This window comes from Cavia porcellus, unplaced genomic scaffold, assembly GCF_034190915.1.
Source record: "Cavia porcellus strain 051 isolate PalLab524CR breed Dunkin Hartley unplaced genomic scaffold, mCavPor4.1 scaffold_2, whole genome shotgun sequence".
NCBI classification, from domain to species: Eukaryota; Metazoa; Chordata; class Mammalia; order Rodentia; family Caviidae; genus Cavia; species Cavia porcellus.
This window is the reverse complement of record NW_026947485.1, coordinates 16213604-16230215: the sequence shown is the minus strand read 5'-3', so window position 1 is coordinate 16230215 and position 16612 is coordinate 16213604. Positions and strand designations below refer to the sequence as shown.

At 37.1% G+C, this 16612-nt stretch overlaps 1 protein-coding gene across 7 annotated transcripts in view; it reads left to right on the top strand.

Moving 5' to 3' along the window:
* The window catches only part of Dock4 (dedicator of cytokinesis 4), a 418252-nt gene that overhangs the window by 181943 nt on the left and 219697 nt on the right, over positions 1-16612 (top strand). For all 7 annotated transcript variants that reach the window (XM_063238782.1, XM_013152428.3, XM_063238800.1 and 4 more), the window contains exons 2-4: positions 8905-8988; positions 11281-11321; positions 13253-13308. In XM_063238782.1, coding sequence (XP_063094852.1) covers positions 8905-8988; positions 11281-11321; positions 13253-13308 — 181 coding nt within the window. The remainder of the gene's footprint in view (positions 1-8904; positions 8989-11280; positions 11322-13252; positions 13309-16612) is intronic.

Here is a 16612-nt window from a genome sequence, read left to right as displayed (position 1 = left end):
TGAACTTTGTTCTTGCAGTTCTCCACTGAACTGTTCACTGGCTCCCTATTGCCTTAAGAAATTGCTTTCGACTGGTTGTCAGTGGCCACATCCAGTTGAAATTAGTTTCATGTTTTTCCAAATTGGAAATTGATTTAGTTATGAGATCGGAAGAGAGTAACACTAGGCACTTATGAATCTGATCTGCTCAGAGGAGATGTTATGTAACCTCTAGGTGCTCTTTAGATGGGAGGCGTGATCAGCAAAATAAGCTCTTGTAGTGAGAAAGAATGACCAGGCAGGAGATAGTTTGAGTATTAGGTTGGGGAGAACTTTAGAAGCAGCAGGAAGAATCGGGGACACTCTCTGTATCGGGCCAGGTGCTGAGTCCCAGCTGTGCGGGATGAAGATGCAGAAATGGTTTGCTCAATAGAGCACTTTGGCTCTACTGTGCTATCTGTATTGTGATATTGAATATTAGTATACGGAGACAGAATTCAGAGCAAAGAGCACTGAAGGGCAGAACGGGTTATTTTTATTCTTCCCCTTTAGAAAAACAGAAACAAAAACAAAATAACTAAAACAAAGAAGTCAGTAGACTTAACCCTATGTTTCCTATTTACATGTTATTATTTCAATATTAATCTCACATTGGGAATAGGAAGTTTTTGTTTTTGTATGTGTTTGCTTTCACCAAGCACTTGGTGGTAGAATTAATACAATAGATCAGAAAATGGTATTTTACTTATTAACAAACAATTTTCACTTAGGTTACTGTGAAAGCAATTACTGTTTTCTGCAACTTCATTCTGTTTTGTGAGGTGAAGACTGTATTATAATCTTTTCCCTCCTAGTGCTATTTATTGTCCTGGGCACAACTGTAGCACAGTGAATGTGAAAAACTAAATGCCCTTCTTTCCTAAGTCTATGTTGGCTTTTAAATGCATGTCAGATTCATAGACACCCTCCAAATTTCCAGTAAGCAATGGTAAAAAATAATGCCTTGTGTTTACATACACTTATGGACTTACACATCAAGCTGTTAAACATTTGTTTGACATCTTGGTGTTTAGGCCAGGCAGGTGGTGGCATCCTGGAATAGCAAATGGCAGAGCCAAAGTCTACAGGGTACCTAAGTGGTGCAAATGGATCCCAGGCCTCCATCTCTCTATTTAACATGGTGCCCTTTCCTGTGTGAGAGATAACTTTTGAGATTTCCTTTTGAGATAACTGTTTAAACCCTCTCTTCTAACAGGCTCCTCTTGACTGGCAGTTGGCCAGAACCATAACCTTTTCTGTCATTGTCAGTTGTTTTTAAAAGTACTGATAGGTAGATACAGTAATTACAGTTTTACTGTTTTGACCTTCAGTTCTTATAGCCACTTAGGAAAATGCCTTTGCATTTGGATCATGAAAACCAGGGTAAAGCATGTGCTTATCACTCTGTGGGGAATAAAACTGGTTCATTTCCTGTTACAGTGACAGTGTTATCAAATAAATTTTAATGTAGAACTCTCTCATGCTAATTTATTTCCTTATTTCCTTATTGTTTTTCTGTCTCTAAAATGGGAATCAAAATGTCTAATCACAGATTAACATATAAAGAATTGGGAAAGTGTTAAGACAAATTAATAACACAATAATTCCTCTAAAATTAGGACTTGAAAATAAATTGGGCAAGAAGTAAATTCTAAGTGGAAAAGTTTTAAAGCTTTTAACAGATTTAAATGCCTAGGAAGCAAATGCTGGACTGGAGGTTAGTTTGTTCAGAATTCAGGAAATGTTATTGGGGTTCACCCCAGGGAGGAGGAGGAAAGAAACAGAAGTAGGCAAAGGAAGAAGCTGATCCTCAGCGTAAGCCCAGTGACAGCCGTGGTCACCCGCACTGGAATGGCCCGTGGGAGCTGCACCAAGCTTAGTGGGAGAGCCTGGCTTCATTGGATGTGTGCTCTCCAAGGAAGAGGGCCGGGTCCCAGGCAAAGCAGCTCTTTGGAGGCAAGGCTGTCCTAGATGGGGCTGTAGCTGAGCGTGGTCTGTGCCAGCACTCCCAACACCAGGGAACATAAGTCACACATTTCTGGAGAGGAATCTAGGTAACACATCCCAGTGCCTAGCACTTTTCTTTTCTTTTCTTTGCCTTGAGCCCACATGGCCTTGCAAGCCATGTGGCACATGGTCACACAGTTCAAGCAGGGTGATGTTCCATATTATCTGGTCAGACTATCCTCGGTTCCAGTGAAGGACAGCAGTATACCTTCTTCAGGTGATTCTTGTAAAATTCAAAGCTAGGTTTTATTATATGCTTCTGAGTTTTCAAAGTCACGTAAGGCCCAAAGAGGATTGTGTAACGTCCCAAAGGCTGACCGTGGAAACTGTGGCATAGAACGGAACCCTTTCGGTGTTAACGTGTGTGTGTTCATGTCACTTAGGCAGGCCTGCTGCAGGGTGTGTGGGCCCGTGGCAGACACGGTGCACTGCCGGAAAGAGTGGATCCAAGCATGTGCAGATCTGAGGCTCAGAAGATGGGGTACAAAACTTTAAGCATCAGCAGTGTCCAGCCAGTACCACCTGATCACCTTCTGTCCCATTTCCTTTGATTGTTTTGGTTTTCAGTTTTTCTAGAGCACCTGTCCCCATTGCCATGCTATGACATTGGTAGCCTGGTGGGAGCCCCTTGACTTTAAGAATAAACACCTTGCTCCTAACTCATCCTTGAGGGGGTGAGGAGGGAGAACAAAGAAAACCCAACAAAGAATAAGGGAGAGAGACAGTTACACCTTGCACTTACAAACTGGTGGTAATCTCCAGATGACTTCCATCCTATCTCCTCTCCAACCCTGCCACAGACTACTGTAAAATAAGGGGTGCTTTTGATGAGACTCTTAACTTGGCTTCCTACCACGTTTTGTTTTTCCCTACCAGGGCTTTTTATGTATGTGCAGAAGAGGTCCCTTTTCCTCTTCATTACAGTTCACCATTTCATGAAATGCAGTACTTGTAAGGAATTTAGTGTCCTTAGTTTCCTTTCTCTTTTCTCTGAATCCTCCAGGTCTTTAAGGTTCTCTGGGAATTTTCTTCTCCCTTTTTCTTGAGAGCCCTTCTCCTTCATAATCCCCATAAACTCTAATACAGTAAACCTAAATGTAGATATGTCTGTGACAGGTAAAAGCAGGATATTCCAGGTGACATGAAGATGGCCATAGTGTTTTGAGGGGCACTCGCACTGCTGTAAAATGTCCATGATGTCAGCACCAGCTTCTTGCTGCCTTCTAATTAGCTCTACTGCACTTTGAACATCAGCATTAAAGGTTATATGAAATTGCACATTTAATTTCTGGTGCAGTCATAGCTTGCTTTTGTTTTGTGATGTTGGGGGGTGGGGCTCAGTAGCATCAGGTTCTGTGTGGTAAGCAGTCAGTTCTTAAGTGACCTTTTAGACCACAGCTTGTTCATGAGTTGGAGATCTATTTACCAGAAAGATGAAGCCCAAATTCTGTCTTAGAGAGATGAGTTTCCTTCCTTTGTGTCACCATGGACAAAGCATTTTCATTATTTTTCTGATCTGTGTTCATTCATCTTAGATTGTCAGCCTATAAAGGGTAAAGGGCAGCATTTGTTGGGCTGAAATTGAATTGTGGCAAATGGAATCATTGTAAATGTTATTTTGACAGTGATAGTAAAGAATGTTATTGTTTGTAATTTAGAGCTGACTTACGAAAGATTTTAATAATTTGTTCTGATTTTCAGTTTTTAAAAGTTCTGGAACTGAATTTCTCTGTAGTAAGTTTAAAAACTTTATGCATTTGTTCTTTACATAAACGAATGACACTGTTGAAACTAAGAAATGAGATCCTATTTCAGGGCACTATTTTACTTTCTTTTACCTTCCTCTTGGAAAATATTTAGTAACAGTGTTTGAGACTGTTTCTCGGAACTATTTCAGTTTTAATCAACTGTCAGCAGGTACTGAACTGATATAATTATGGGAGAATGAAATTATATGTGATAATAGGAATATGTGATTATTCTTTTCAGGATGGTTTTGCTGTAAATTTAGTGCTTTGACGTTGCATCTCCCTTTTAAGGACTTGAATATAAAACTTTATATATACATTTATTAATCCAAATAAGTTGTACATAGTAATGAATGGGATAGATGAACACACTGGCATACAGTAGTTTTTATGTGCTGTTTAAAATTGTGCTCCCAGAGACCTTCGACTAGAACAGTGGTATTGGGCCTTTGTATTTCCAACTCTACCAAGGTTAATTCTCTTATACTAAAGTTTGATGAGAAAGTGTTTAACTTATGAGAAAACAAACTAAAAAGAGAAATCAAGGTACAAGTTTCTGGTCATGTTTACTTTGTGAAGCTCAATATTAATTGAAGAAAAACTACTCTAGGGAAGTGATCAAGGAGTAGATTTTTGTATAATGAGATAGCTACTTTCCATCTAATGGCAAAAGTGAACTTCAACTACAGATGTTTTTGTGCAAAAATACTTTGGGAGGGCCTGGGGATTTAGCTCAGCGGCATAAGCGCCTGCCTTGCAAGCAGGCAGTCTTAAGTTCGATCCCTGGTACCAATAAAAACGAACCCCCCTCCAAGCCCCCCCAAAAAACACTTTGGGAAACTTAAAGAGATCTAGTTGCAAAGTTGTTTCCAAAACTGAATCTAAAAATGGCCTATACTATGAGTGCATTTCATAGAAATGCAAGTTGAGACTTCATTAACGTGTCTGTTGTCTTTAGGTCTTTGCTAAATTAGTTTCCTTTAGTTTGTTGTTCATTGTATTTGCTACCAAAACAAACATAAGTCAATCATAGTCCTTTATTCTTTTGCCCACAGAAGCTTTTGTCTTTAAGTTTTTTCTTGTAATCTGAAGCCTGTATATCTTTCTTGAATCTAACATTCATTAGTACACAGCTAGATGAGTTACCTGTCTAAAATCAAAGATTGAGAGCAGCTTGCCATTTCAGAGGGTAAAGATCAGAGTTGTCTCTTGAACTACATCCTGAAAGAGTTCTTCCCTAAGTGCATCTACAGTTAAGACTTACTGCTTAGATGTTATGGTAGGTGTCCTTCAGATTGTCTGAATCTGTTAAAACCTGGGTACGATTTCTCAGTGGCATCATTCATCCGTCCGTCCATTCATTCCATGTGTTTGTCATACTCCATTCATGCACTCTGACTCTCATGCTGGGGCTCTTTGTGAGGTCTAGTCAACATACTCTAGCAGCACAGTTGAAGGAGTAATTAGTAATCAGACAAAGAATATAATAGCATCAAAAATCTTCAAGAAGATTTACCTAAGCCTTAAAGTAAGGCTGCTTTGGAGTTCTCAGTGTAGGTTTGGAGGGGGCCACATGTCAGTAATAAACGTAAGTACATTGACATTGTGAGCAACAGGTGGAGGAGAATTTGGGGTGGGGAGCAAACTGCATTGTGTGGAGAGCCAAGACATGAACCTGGGAAGGTGGATGGAGAAGACTTGTTAGAGGCTTACATGAGATGCTGAGAGTGAGTAACTGTCCTGCAGCTTTAGCCAAGAGCTGGTACAGGTGCACAGAGATGTCCTTTGACAGATGAGGCTGCTTTGGGGACAGTTTTTAAGTAAGTCTTTTGTCATAGCAATGCCCACCTCCAAGCCTGTCTCAGATTTAGAATTTCAAGTGGGCTGAAGCCTTTCAGTGTTTTTTCTGCCCTTTTGTTTTATAGAGGAGGCATTTGTAAGCTATGAAAGAGGAAGAAGTTATTAAGTGACCTTTAATGGTTATAGGAAAAGCATTCCATCAGTTTCAAATAGCTCCTGTGAGTGGATGAATTTTCATTCATTCTTAGGACTTTGAGCACCCTCTTAAATAGCATTCCCTGTAATAATGGAGCCTGTCACTAGAACATGTAACAGGAAAGGCCTGTTGCTCTTTCATTCATTCAGTGATTACTTCCGGAGCTCAGAGTGTGTACTAGACTTTGCTTCATTGAGTGTAGAATTAGGAGCTGACAGCAACGGAGTGCTTACACCTGGAGCTTAGCCTGTCTCAGGAGCCATCATTAAGAAACTTCTAGAAATAAAGGGCATAATTAAGTGGTATCAGATGCTATGGGTACATATAAATTGAGGGGACAGTATATGCATCAAGGAAGACCTCTCTGAGGACAGGACCACTGGGCTGATGCTGGGCAGTTGCATTTGGGTTAACTTGGTGAGGAGGGAAGGGAAAAAGGATTTTGCAAGAAGCAAGTGATGCATGAAGTTCTTTGAGGCGGGAATATAACAAGCAGGGTATTGGCAGAAGCGGAATCTGAGTTCAGATGTGCAGGGAGAAGGCCGAGGCAGTGATTTTTCTATTACTCCTAGACCACTGGCACTTTTAGGACAGGTAACATCAGCTAATGTGCATGTTAAAGGCTCTTGCTTATTGTGTGTGAAATGAGCTGGAGAGGGGTCTAGGGATTGCTCCAGAAGAGCCAGGAAGAGGGGAGAGCAAGGCTTTCATGGTGGAGGGAGTAGACATGTTGACAGAACATTTAAGAAATGAGGTCATTTTGATGTGGTAATGGTTTAACTGTACGTGTCAGGGAGTGTGTGGGTGACCCTGGGTTCAGAGGATGATGGAGGTGAGCCAGGCGTGGAGAAATCTACCGATGGTATGAGCTGTCCTGTAGCAACATGAAAGATGAAAATGATTGTTTGTTAAACAGTTATTCCATACTGTATTATGTATTTTATTTCTTTTTTTAAAAAGATGTTTCCTGATGCCACATGCAAATGAGAAAAATGAGCACAGATGGTAGTTTGGGTTGTTTTTTCTGTCCTATGTTTTGGTATCTATTGTTAATTTCGTTTTGAGATCATAAAAGGACTCCAGACAGAAGGCCATTTATTTACTTGCCCATTATTTATTGATGTGTTTTGAGTTTCTTCAGACTTTTAAAATATATTCCCAATAGTAGTGGAAACTTACTTTGGATGTTGAGGTTGTATCTAAACATTACTATGTGAAGTAAAATGATAAACAATTAAAAGATTTTTGCCTTTGCCCAGTACTCTGGGAGACTGAAGTGAGGGGATCACAAGATTGAACCTGGCAACTTAGTGAGATAGTGAGACCCTGTCTCAAAATTTAAAAAAAAATTTCTAAAAGATGAAGGTGCAGTATAGAATGTAGCTCGGTGTGAAGGCCCTGAGTTCAGCCAGTGCTTGGGAAAAAATCACCTTGAAAAATTCCTTTTGAAAAAATATCCCTTTTGTCTTCTGTGGGTTTTTAGTTGATTTCAGGATACATAGCATTTCATAGGACATACCTTTTCACTATTCCTAAATTCAGATATGTTTTCTTTAATCTTCCTTCCTTGCCTCCTCTGTGACTCAAGCTTTACTGTCCAAGGGAAAACTTAAAGCTCTCTGTAGCTTTTGGAGTTGCCAGGAATGACTAATCTATGCGCATATCCTGCCTGTGGTACAGCCCAGTTCCACCCCATCTTGTAAAAAGTTTGTGAAACCAATTAATGTAAATCCTTAATCTGTAAATAATGGTGACTTTTATCGATTCCAGATAGGAGAGCTAAAACATGTGTGTTTATGAGAGAAGGGTACAGTTGTTACTAAATAAAATATCATTGGTAATACCACAAGAAGACTGCTTTATGCCACAAACTTGGCAAGGTCCTGGAGACATAATAGCGTGGCCAAAAAAATGCAGTCTTTTCTCTTAAGAAGTCTAGGGAAAAAGAAATCCACTTCAGACACTATTGAAGAAGGGTAAACTATGAGAGATTTGAAGTAGAGTGATAGTTCTATTAATGGTGTGATTGCTGTATGCAAACTAAACTAGATGGCGACAAGAAGTGAAGCCACACACTGTAGAAGTTGACTTAGTTACTTTTTTTGTTGCTGAAACAAAATACTTGACGGTCGAAGTTAAAGGAGAAAAGGTTAGTTTTGGCTCGCAGTTGGCTGGCACGGGAGAGGGCCATCACAGAGCAGAAACAGTTCATGGTGTAGGCATAAGGCACAAAGCAGCAAGCAGCTGGCCTGCCTTTCTCTTTTTCCTATGCTGGCTGTCCACCTTTTGTGTGGCGCCACCCAGAACTGAGCTAATTCCCATTAGTGGACTAATTTAGTACCAGACATTCTTAACCTCAATATCACATGCCCTAAATCCAGCCAGCTCTGAAAAGCCGTGCTTAGGAGCACATGAGGTTGCTGGGGGGCATCAGGATACAAACCGAAGCTAGTAACTGGTAGGAAGTGTGTTACTCTCCTGTTACAGGACATGTGCCTGGATGCTGGGATAACTGTAGCAGTACTCAAGGGAGACAGTGCTTCTTAGATCTCTTCAGGCAATAACTTTTGTTCCTTTGTTTATATATTCAGTTGCATAGTATTCTTATAACAGCAATATTCTTGTTATTTTCTATATTGCTTACAGTAAATTTCACATTTTTGCAATGCATGTTTATAATATTTACTTCAAGAAGCTAGTTGGCAAAGCATATGAATTTAATGATTTTTTAAAAATACAAGATGTGTTATGTACATGTACCAATCCTACACAAGGAATGTGAGCATTGCACATTATAAATACATACCAAAAAATAAAAAATAAAAGGAAAGGGACCGGGCAGGGGATAGAGTAGAGGGAGGGAAGGGCAAGGGGATGAGAAAAAGGAATTAAAAAGTTTAATTACTTGGATTAACTCCCCACAAGGAATGTAAACATAGTGTCTTACAAACGTACTAATAAAAATATAAACGGCTATATAAATATACACTTGCAAATTGACAGCAAGTTCTAGCTATAAAAGTGTATTTCCTATTCCCATTCTTTTTTTGTAGTTGATAACATTTAATTGCAAGCAGTATAAACTGGCTATAACTGACAACATTGCCTTCACATGTTCTGTATTGTTTTTTACAGTTATTGCCAGTTTTCGAGGAACCGTCCCATTTGGCCTGTCACTGGAAATTGGCGACACAGTTCAGATCCTGGAGAAGTGTGATGGTGAGTGGCCTCATGCGGGATTAGTTGTGGTTGTGTGAATCACCTCTTTGATGTAGGACTCTTCAGAAAAAAATTTTTTTTCCTTTTTCTTTTTTATCAGTGCCGGGGACCGAACTCACGACCGCCTGCTTACAAGGCAGGTGCTTATGCCACTGAACTAAATCCCCAGCCTCCTTCCGAAAGTTTATACATTCTGTCCTGAGCACTGTTAAACTCTGGACCTTATCCAGTAATCACAGCAAAACATTTTCTAAGGAACTTGTTCCTTGTGTGTTCATGTTTGGCTACTAAAACAGCAGTTTTGGTGTTTTTGAGTTAGTCGTTTTTCTGATATTATGTGTTTATTGTCATCACGTGGCAACATAGAAAGCAAATGAAGTTGTTTTATGTGTGTGTTCATGACATAGTACCTCTCTAGAGGGCTTTTCTCAAAATCTCAAGAGTCCTGCAGACTCCTCTTGGCTCCTCCCTGGATGGGAAGAAACTAAAGTCTGGCTGGATGACCTGATGCTTCCTAAAGGGCTCCTGCCCTGGTCCTATGTACTCTGATCTTTTTGTTTTTCTCTTTATTTTGGGATAAAATTATTCAGTGCATTTGAAATGTTAGTAGAATATTTTATATGATTGTGAATGATTATTGTTAATTCATATACTAGGTAATTCTTTTAATGTTACTTAATATATTCTCAAATGTTTCTATGCCTTGAATATCTTTTAAGTTCTATTTTTTTAAAAAGATGAAATTACTACTTTTCTAAAAAATTCTTAACAGAATGACTGTATTTTACAGTGCCATTCATATATCCAGAAGTACTCATTTTTCTGCTGGACGGCTTTTCTCACTAGGAATTTATAATACGATAACATCGTATCTCATCAAGTTTCATCATAGATTAAATTGTGATCCCCCAACAGAATTACTACATTAACTAGAGCCTGACACTAAATGGTGGTGCTATTTGGATGTTTATTCTGCCCACTGCATTTGAGTCCACTAAAAATATAATAAGGTTTCCTATGTCATTAGCAGATGCATTTTGTTTATTTCTACTATGTGTACAGGTGAACATAAAATTGATTTTGAATTGGTACATGCCCCAATGTGCCCCATATCTAATAGGAAGTGTTGCGGAATCTAAAAACTTTTCTCTGTGGTGTAATTTAGATAGAACCTCTCTAGGACATTTCTATAGTTTCCAAAAAGTTGTGGTTTCTGCTAGAATAATGATTTACAAGTGAACATATTTCTTGGATCTGTCCTTGTCAGAGTGTAATAAACCCTGAGATATAGAGATTCTGATTTTCCATTCATTCTCCTTTCTTCACACTTACTTTAAAACTATTAAGGGGAAATATTTTATAACACTGTATTGTATATCCTTTTAAGAAAATGTTTTATGAGGAATAAAAATGTTTAAGTACAAACTTCAAATATTTATTCTTAAAAGTTTAATTAGCCAAAAATTCAGTTAGAACATTTATTGCATAGCAAAATAATTCCTTGCCACTAAGCCAAGTAGTGTCTACACTTGAAAGAAAATGTAATCTGAGAATATTACAATTAAATTGAGCTATATATTAGTCATATATAATTAATACCATGTATTTGTTTTAAATTATAAAGAGACTTGTTCCTCCTTAATAGAATCATAAAACCTAGCTGAAGTAGTAGACATTGTACAGAATACAAATTACGGGGCACTTGGCTGCTGAGACGTGGTGCTGATGAGGCTGATGAAGGTGTGCCAGTTAGTTCTGGGGGTCAGGAGACCGGGCTTTGCTCTTCCTGTGGTACTGATCCTAACTTAAGATGCTGGGTGTGGCGATGTGCAGATGCATTGAATAACTGCTGGCCTAGCACTATTATTTGATGGTAGATTCTGTGCTTTTTTAGTTAGGTGAGCAGATTTTAGAAATGTAGTAAATATTGTGTGAATTCTTGAATTTCCTTTAAAAATAATATGAGCTAATAAAATGGGAGGAAGTGACGCTCAGAGAGGTCATGTAACTTGCGCAGAAGTAAATACCAGAGCCAGAGTTTGCACTCTGATTCTAAAACCTTCTATTTTGTCTGATTTTTAAATGTAAATTTCTGATAAAGTTTTGCAAACAGTGTAATAGTAAAATCAAGTAATAACTTGAGCTTTTATCTAGCCTTAGTGTAACAACTACTATGTGTATGCGTAGAATATTTACATGTATGATAAAATTACATTGGCAAAAGATATGTTAATTTGTTATCTTTAAAACATTATGTTTTATAAAAATGTAACAGTGATTATTTTTCCACAGGCTGGTACAGAGGATTTGCCTTAAAAAACCCAAATATCAAGGTAAAGCCTGCTATCTTACAAAAAGTTAAATTTTAAAATTACCTTACTATACAATTGAAATTAAAGTTGATACTGTTAATTGAAATGCATACAGATATTCATAATTTTGGAAATTCCTTTGAACTTGGAATTCAGTTAAAATGTGCTACTCAAATGATAATCTTGTATGGCTCTTAAAAATTGTACTGAGAAAACCTTAATAAGCTCATTATATATAAACAAAATCTTTTTGAAGTATTAGTTTCTCTGAGAGCTGAATTAAAATTCAGGCAGGGGAAATATATATATATTTGAAAAAAATATTGAATAGAAATATTTAATCTTAACGTTTTTATAGCATCATTTATAAAATGCTGATCTGGAGAAACAAGTTTATTTTAATGGCATGTTGAGTCCTTTTGCATTTGGGCAACTGAAACTGAGAAATCCATATTAGAAAAATACCCATCTCTCCTACCATTCTAATAGATACTAAGACTCATTATCCTTTATATATTTATATAAACCTTCAGGATTTATAGGAGAAAGTAGTATGATTTTTGTTTTATCTTTGGCCTGAATAGCGTGTGATTTTGACACTAATCCTTCCTAGTATCTTTTTCTACTCTTAATTGCCCCCAGTTTCCATCCATACTCCCCTCAGTCTCTAACTTTTTTTACGTTATATTCATTTTGAGTTTAATATTATCATTAAAATTATAGATGAGGAATCATTTATCATGAAGATATGTTGTAAGATAGCAACTTTTTTTCTTGTCTCTTTTCATAAGTATAGTTTTGCTGGAACATTCACGGTGTTTACTTCATTTCATTATTTTAGATTAACCTAAAGGAGAGTGTAAAGGACAAAAGTATATGCAAATTTTAATGTTAGCCCTCATTTAAACTTTTTTTGGGCATCTGCATGACATAATAACTTCAATATTTAAATATTCATCGGGAGTGTTTATTATAATTTCTCTGTTACTACACCCATCCTTTAACAAGCCTCAAGTTCTTTCCTCATTAATTATAATTTTGTTACTTTCAACACATTGAAGTAAATTTAAAATTTTACAAAAAACGATTTTTATGGAAAAATCTGTATGTATGTTTACTACTATTGAATATGTAGAATTTATCTCACTAAATTTTACTTTTTACTTGGATACACAATAGCAATAACATGTGTGAATGACATTTGTTTTCATAAATATTTAATTGAGTTTGTCATTTGATTATACATCAGAAATTCATCAGAGGATATTGTCATTTAATAGACAATAAAATTGATGCTCATTTTGTTGTTGCTGTTTCTTTCAATTTCCCATTTAGAACAAAGGAGCAATTTTCTTGCCCTATTATTTTCCCGCAGTACAAAGCTTTAGAGGAGCATGGCTTCTTTTGTTTAATTTTCATTCCATCAGAATGGCAGCACAGTGATTAATTGCTTCTGTGTGTTGTCATCAAAGATCTTCTGTGACACGTACAATACAGCTATTGTCTCCAAATTCATTGGATTTTTAAGTATATATTTTTAAATAGAATCATGAGTGTTTGGGGAAGAAGGAAAAGAATAATTAAAGTAAACAAAATCCAAAAAAAATCTGCCTTTTAAAACTATGCAGTATTTAAAATTTCTCATTTAGGTGGTTTTTACATAGAATTTCTTGGATTTTTGGGTTTTGTTCCACAAAGAATATATTTATGGTATGAGACTCAATTTTTTCATTTATGTGTATTTTAGGGAATCTCTAATTTTGTAAAGGAGTCAGTAGTAGAAAAAGAAGAGAGTAGATGTGAGGCACAGGAGCTTTCGCCAGAGGATGTGGGTGTGCTCTTCATCACCCCGCTCCGTGCTGTCCTGGCTGTGACTGTGCTTTGCCCATAGCACTGCTGAGCCCACCCTGCCTCACAGCACAGCTCCATCACCTTCATCTTTTCTCTTTTAGGGTATATTTCCTTCCAGCTACGTTCACTTGAAGAATGCCTGTGTAAAGAATAAAGGGTAAGAAATAAGTTTTATTAATATTGGAGGATTTTCATGGAACCATCACCTATTTTGGAATGTGAGAGACTTAGTAACTGTTTTGAAAAATGAACTGTGCAAGATCCTACCATTGTCTGTGCTGTTGATGAAAAGATGCTAAAACATTTGGGGGAGAGAGAATTAAAGAACCCATCTGTGTGTGCTGGACAATGGCAGTCCCCAGGGGCACTGAGGTGTCTCAGTGTCCACAAATCATGGAACTAGCTGAATCTTAAGCAGGAAGAGTTGGTTTCTTTTGGTTTCCTGCTGTTTAGGGAAGCATGGCAGTGAGGCCCGTAAAATGGTGAATCATACTGCCTCAAAACCCAGGAATTTCCTCAGTTCCCCGCTAATTATAAGAAGCCATGTGTGGTATTTTCCAAATGACCATCATGATGCAATATCCTTGGGTGACCAGTTTATAAAGCCACTGTTCTTTAGAAAATCACCTTGTTAGATTGAGCCAACTGATCACTTAGATTACTTACACACTTAACCCCCCATCTATTTCTAAATAATTGGAAGCAGCTCTCAGGATAACATCATTTAAATAAGATATTGCTGGACAGAAGAGTAGAGCTTGCCTATTTCAGTAGTTAATATGAACAGACCATTCATTGTAAGCTTTGGACACAGACATTTGCCAATGTAATGAAGTCTTTTCTGGATTATCATATAATCTTCATTCTTCTTTTGTGAGGGTCTTTACGAGGTGGAATTGAAGCTGCTGCTGAGTGACATCCAGTGGACAGGCAGGCTTATAAAAATACTGCTGTGTGCCCTCATCCACCTTATTCCTGGCTTTCCCATGTGACTTCTCATTTGTTCCCCAAAGCTCCCATGAAAAATAAACATTTGAATCAATTCAGTACATTGAAGCAGCCAGGATAGTGCAACTAAACGACACACAAAAGAAGACTTCTAGAAATGGCTCAGAAAGTGGCTAGAAAAATATATTCAAAGCCCATTTGGAGTATTTTGAGAATTAATGGCAGTGTGTTTGTCACTGTAATTTTTTAAAAAATTAAACATTCACCACAGTTTTTGATCACACTTTGTATGTTAGCTACTTTAATATTATTAGTAGTAGTATAATTTTTGAAATAGTTTAAAAGTATAATTCTAGTAATAGTATTCACCACTGGTACCAGTAACTTCTTTGTAGTATAAAAGCTGTAAGTCACTAGAAGTACAGCAGTGTACTGGTCCTTCTGGAAGTGTCCCAGGCTAGTTTTGTCTCTGTTCATCTGCTCTCTAGAACTAGAGAACAATTCAGAAATCATTTTAGCCAATGCTGACTCTTTGTTCTGACCTTTCTGCTCTGGGATTGTCTGTATGAACACTCCAGATTCTGCCTCATTCCTTAAATTGTGAGCAAGCACTTCTAGCCCCATCTTCCTTGTTGTCTTTACCCATGACCATCCTTAACCTCCCTCAAGCCTGTTGAGCTTTGGGCAGCCCAACCCCATCATACTTTCTGAGAAAGAGAAAGAGAGAAGGCTCTGCTCTAAAAATGATGTTGTTGGTTGAACTCTACCCTTGAAAGTCAGTTGAAATGGAACATATTTTAAAATAAGTGCCTTCTTTTTTCCTTTGTCATTTCTTTTCCTTTTTTTTTTTTAAAAAAAACTTATATCTGGTTCCTTTCCATAAGCCCCCCAAAAGTTTAATTGTAGCAAAAATGTCTCCAAATTGGGTTGTGTAAATTCAAGATTTGCTTATGGGTTCTTTGCCTCACACCAGGCATAGATGAGCATTTTACAGCAGAAGAACTCTAGGTCAAACTTTACTTTCTAAAACAGAATTTCTGGAGTTGATTCCGGCCCACATTTCCAGGACTGTTATTGGAATAAAAATTTGGGCCTAAAAACATTTGAGGCTGTGTATTGCCAGATACTTGTTTTCCCAGAGAGGAAATCTTTGGATTTTGATATTACCAGTCTTATCTTAAGTGGATACCCAATGACTCTCCACTTTAAAGTTGCTGCAAAGTACGACTCAGAGTAACTGACTGGGGCAACTATTTAAGACAGACTGTTTGAGCTCTGGTTTTAGTTTTTGTGTGATTAATAGGAAATAGCTGCCTTGCCTAAAAAATGACAATTTTGTGCTTAAAAACTTACAGTTTGTTTGAATAATCCCTAAGTCAACTTCCTTACAGATCCAATTATTTTTTCTTGGATGTTCACAGCAAACAGGACTGATGGGGATCCTTAAATTAAATTACATGTTGTGAACAGTGAGGCCATAGCTATATTGTTCAATTCTTGCTGAGATAATATATATCACTATCAAAATGTTGACTAGGATGTCGGGTTTTCCTGGAAATTCCTTGTTCCCCCCATGAGATGGGATAGGATCAGTTTAGAATCTCTATCTCCAAGCATTCATCATTTAAAGTGCAACAGCTGCTTCAAAAGTGAAGTAAATGTACTATCTTTGGAAAATGTCATATGCAGATTCAATAAAAGGTCCTGTACCTCTTAACAGTTCATATGTTATGTTTACTTTTATTTCAAGTTCTGAATTCTCATTTTACAGTTTTAGCAGTGTTTAAGCTCAAGAAATAAAAATATTCTTAGGGCAGGTATCTTAGCAGAAATGTAAATGAGATAGAGCTGTACTAGTAAGGGAACAGATTTTGGTTCTGTAAGAAGATTATACAGAAGACAGTTATGCATGCTTTGACATAACATCAAAAAGGAAATAGGAAGCAGTTATTAGCCTCATGCTAAGAAGTAATTTTCCCTTGATCAGTGAGACAACCTAATTCAGTCTCCAATAGGCTGTTATCTTTTGCATATTAGACGTTGTCCTTGAAAAAAAATTATTGAAATTAAGGCAAAGCACCCATAAATATAACTGGGAGCATTCTATAGAGATGGAGTGGCACTGTTAGTCATTTAACGACATTAACTGATGTAAAACTCAAAAAGGATTAAAAGAAAAAAACTAAAGATGAAGAAGAGAGGAGATCATTATATATGTCAAAGGCAGGGTATAAAAGGCAAATTAAAACTTCCACTTTTTTTTCCTTATCTGAGTTTCTTTTCAATTCCCTACTAAACATTGGTAGGAATAATTTCCAAGTATAATTTCTTACTTTTAGAGTAGCAATAGAAAGATTGTATTACCCTTATCACTGAAATAGTTTGGAGTAAATATTTAAATATCTGTTATGTCTTAAGCCTTTAAAATAATACGCTGAATGATATCATTACTAATAATACTGATGATTTTTCATGGCCCTTCTCACAAATATAATGAATGAAAGGTTAATGAG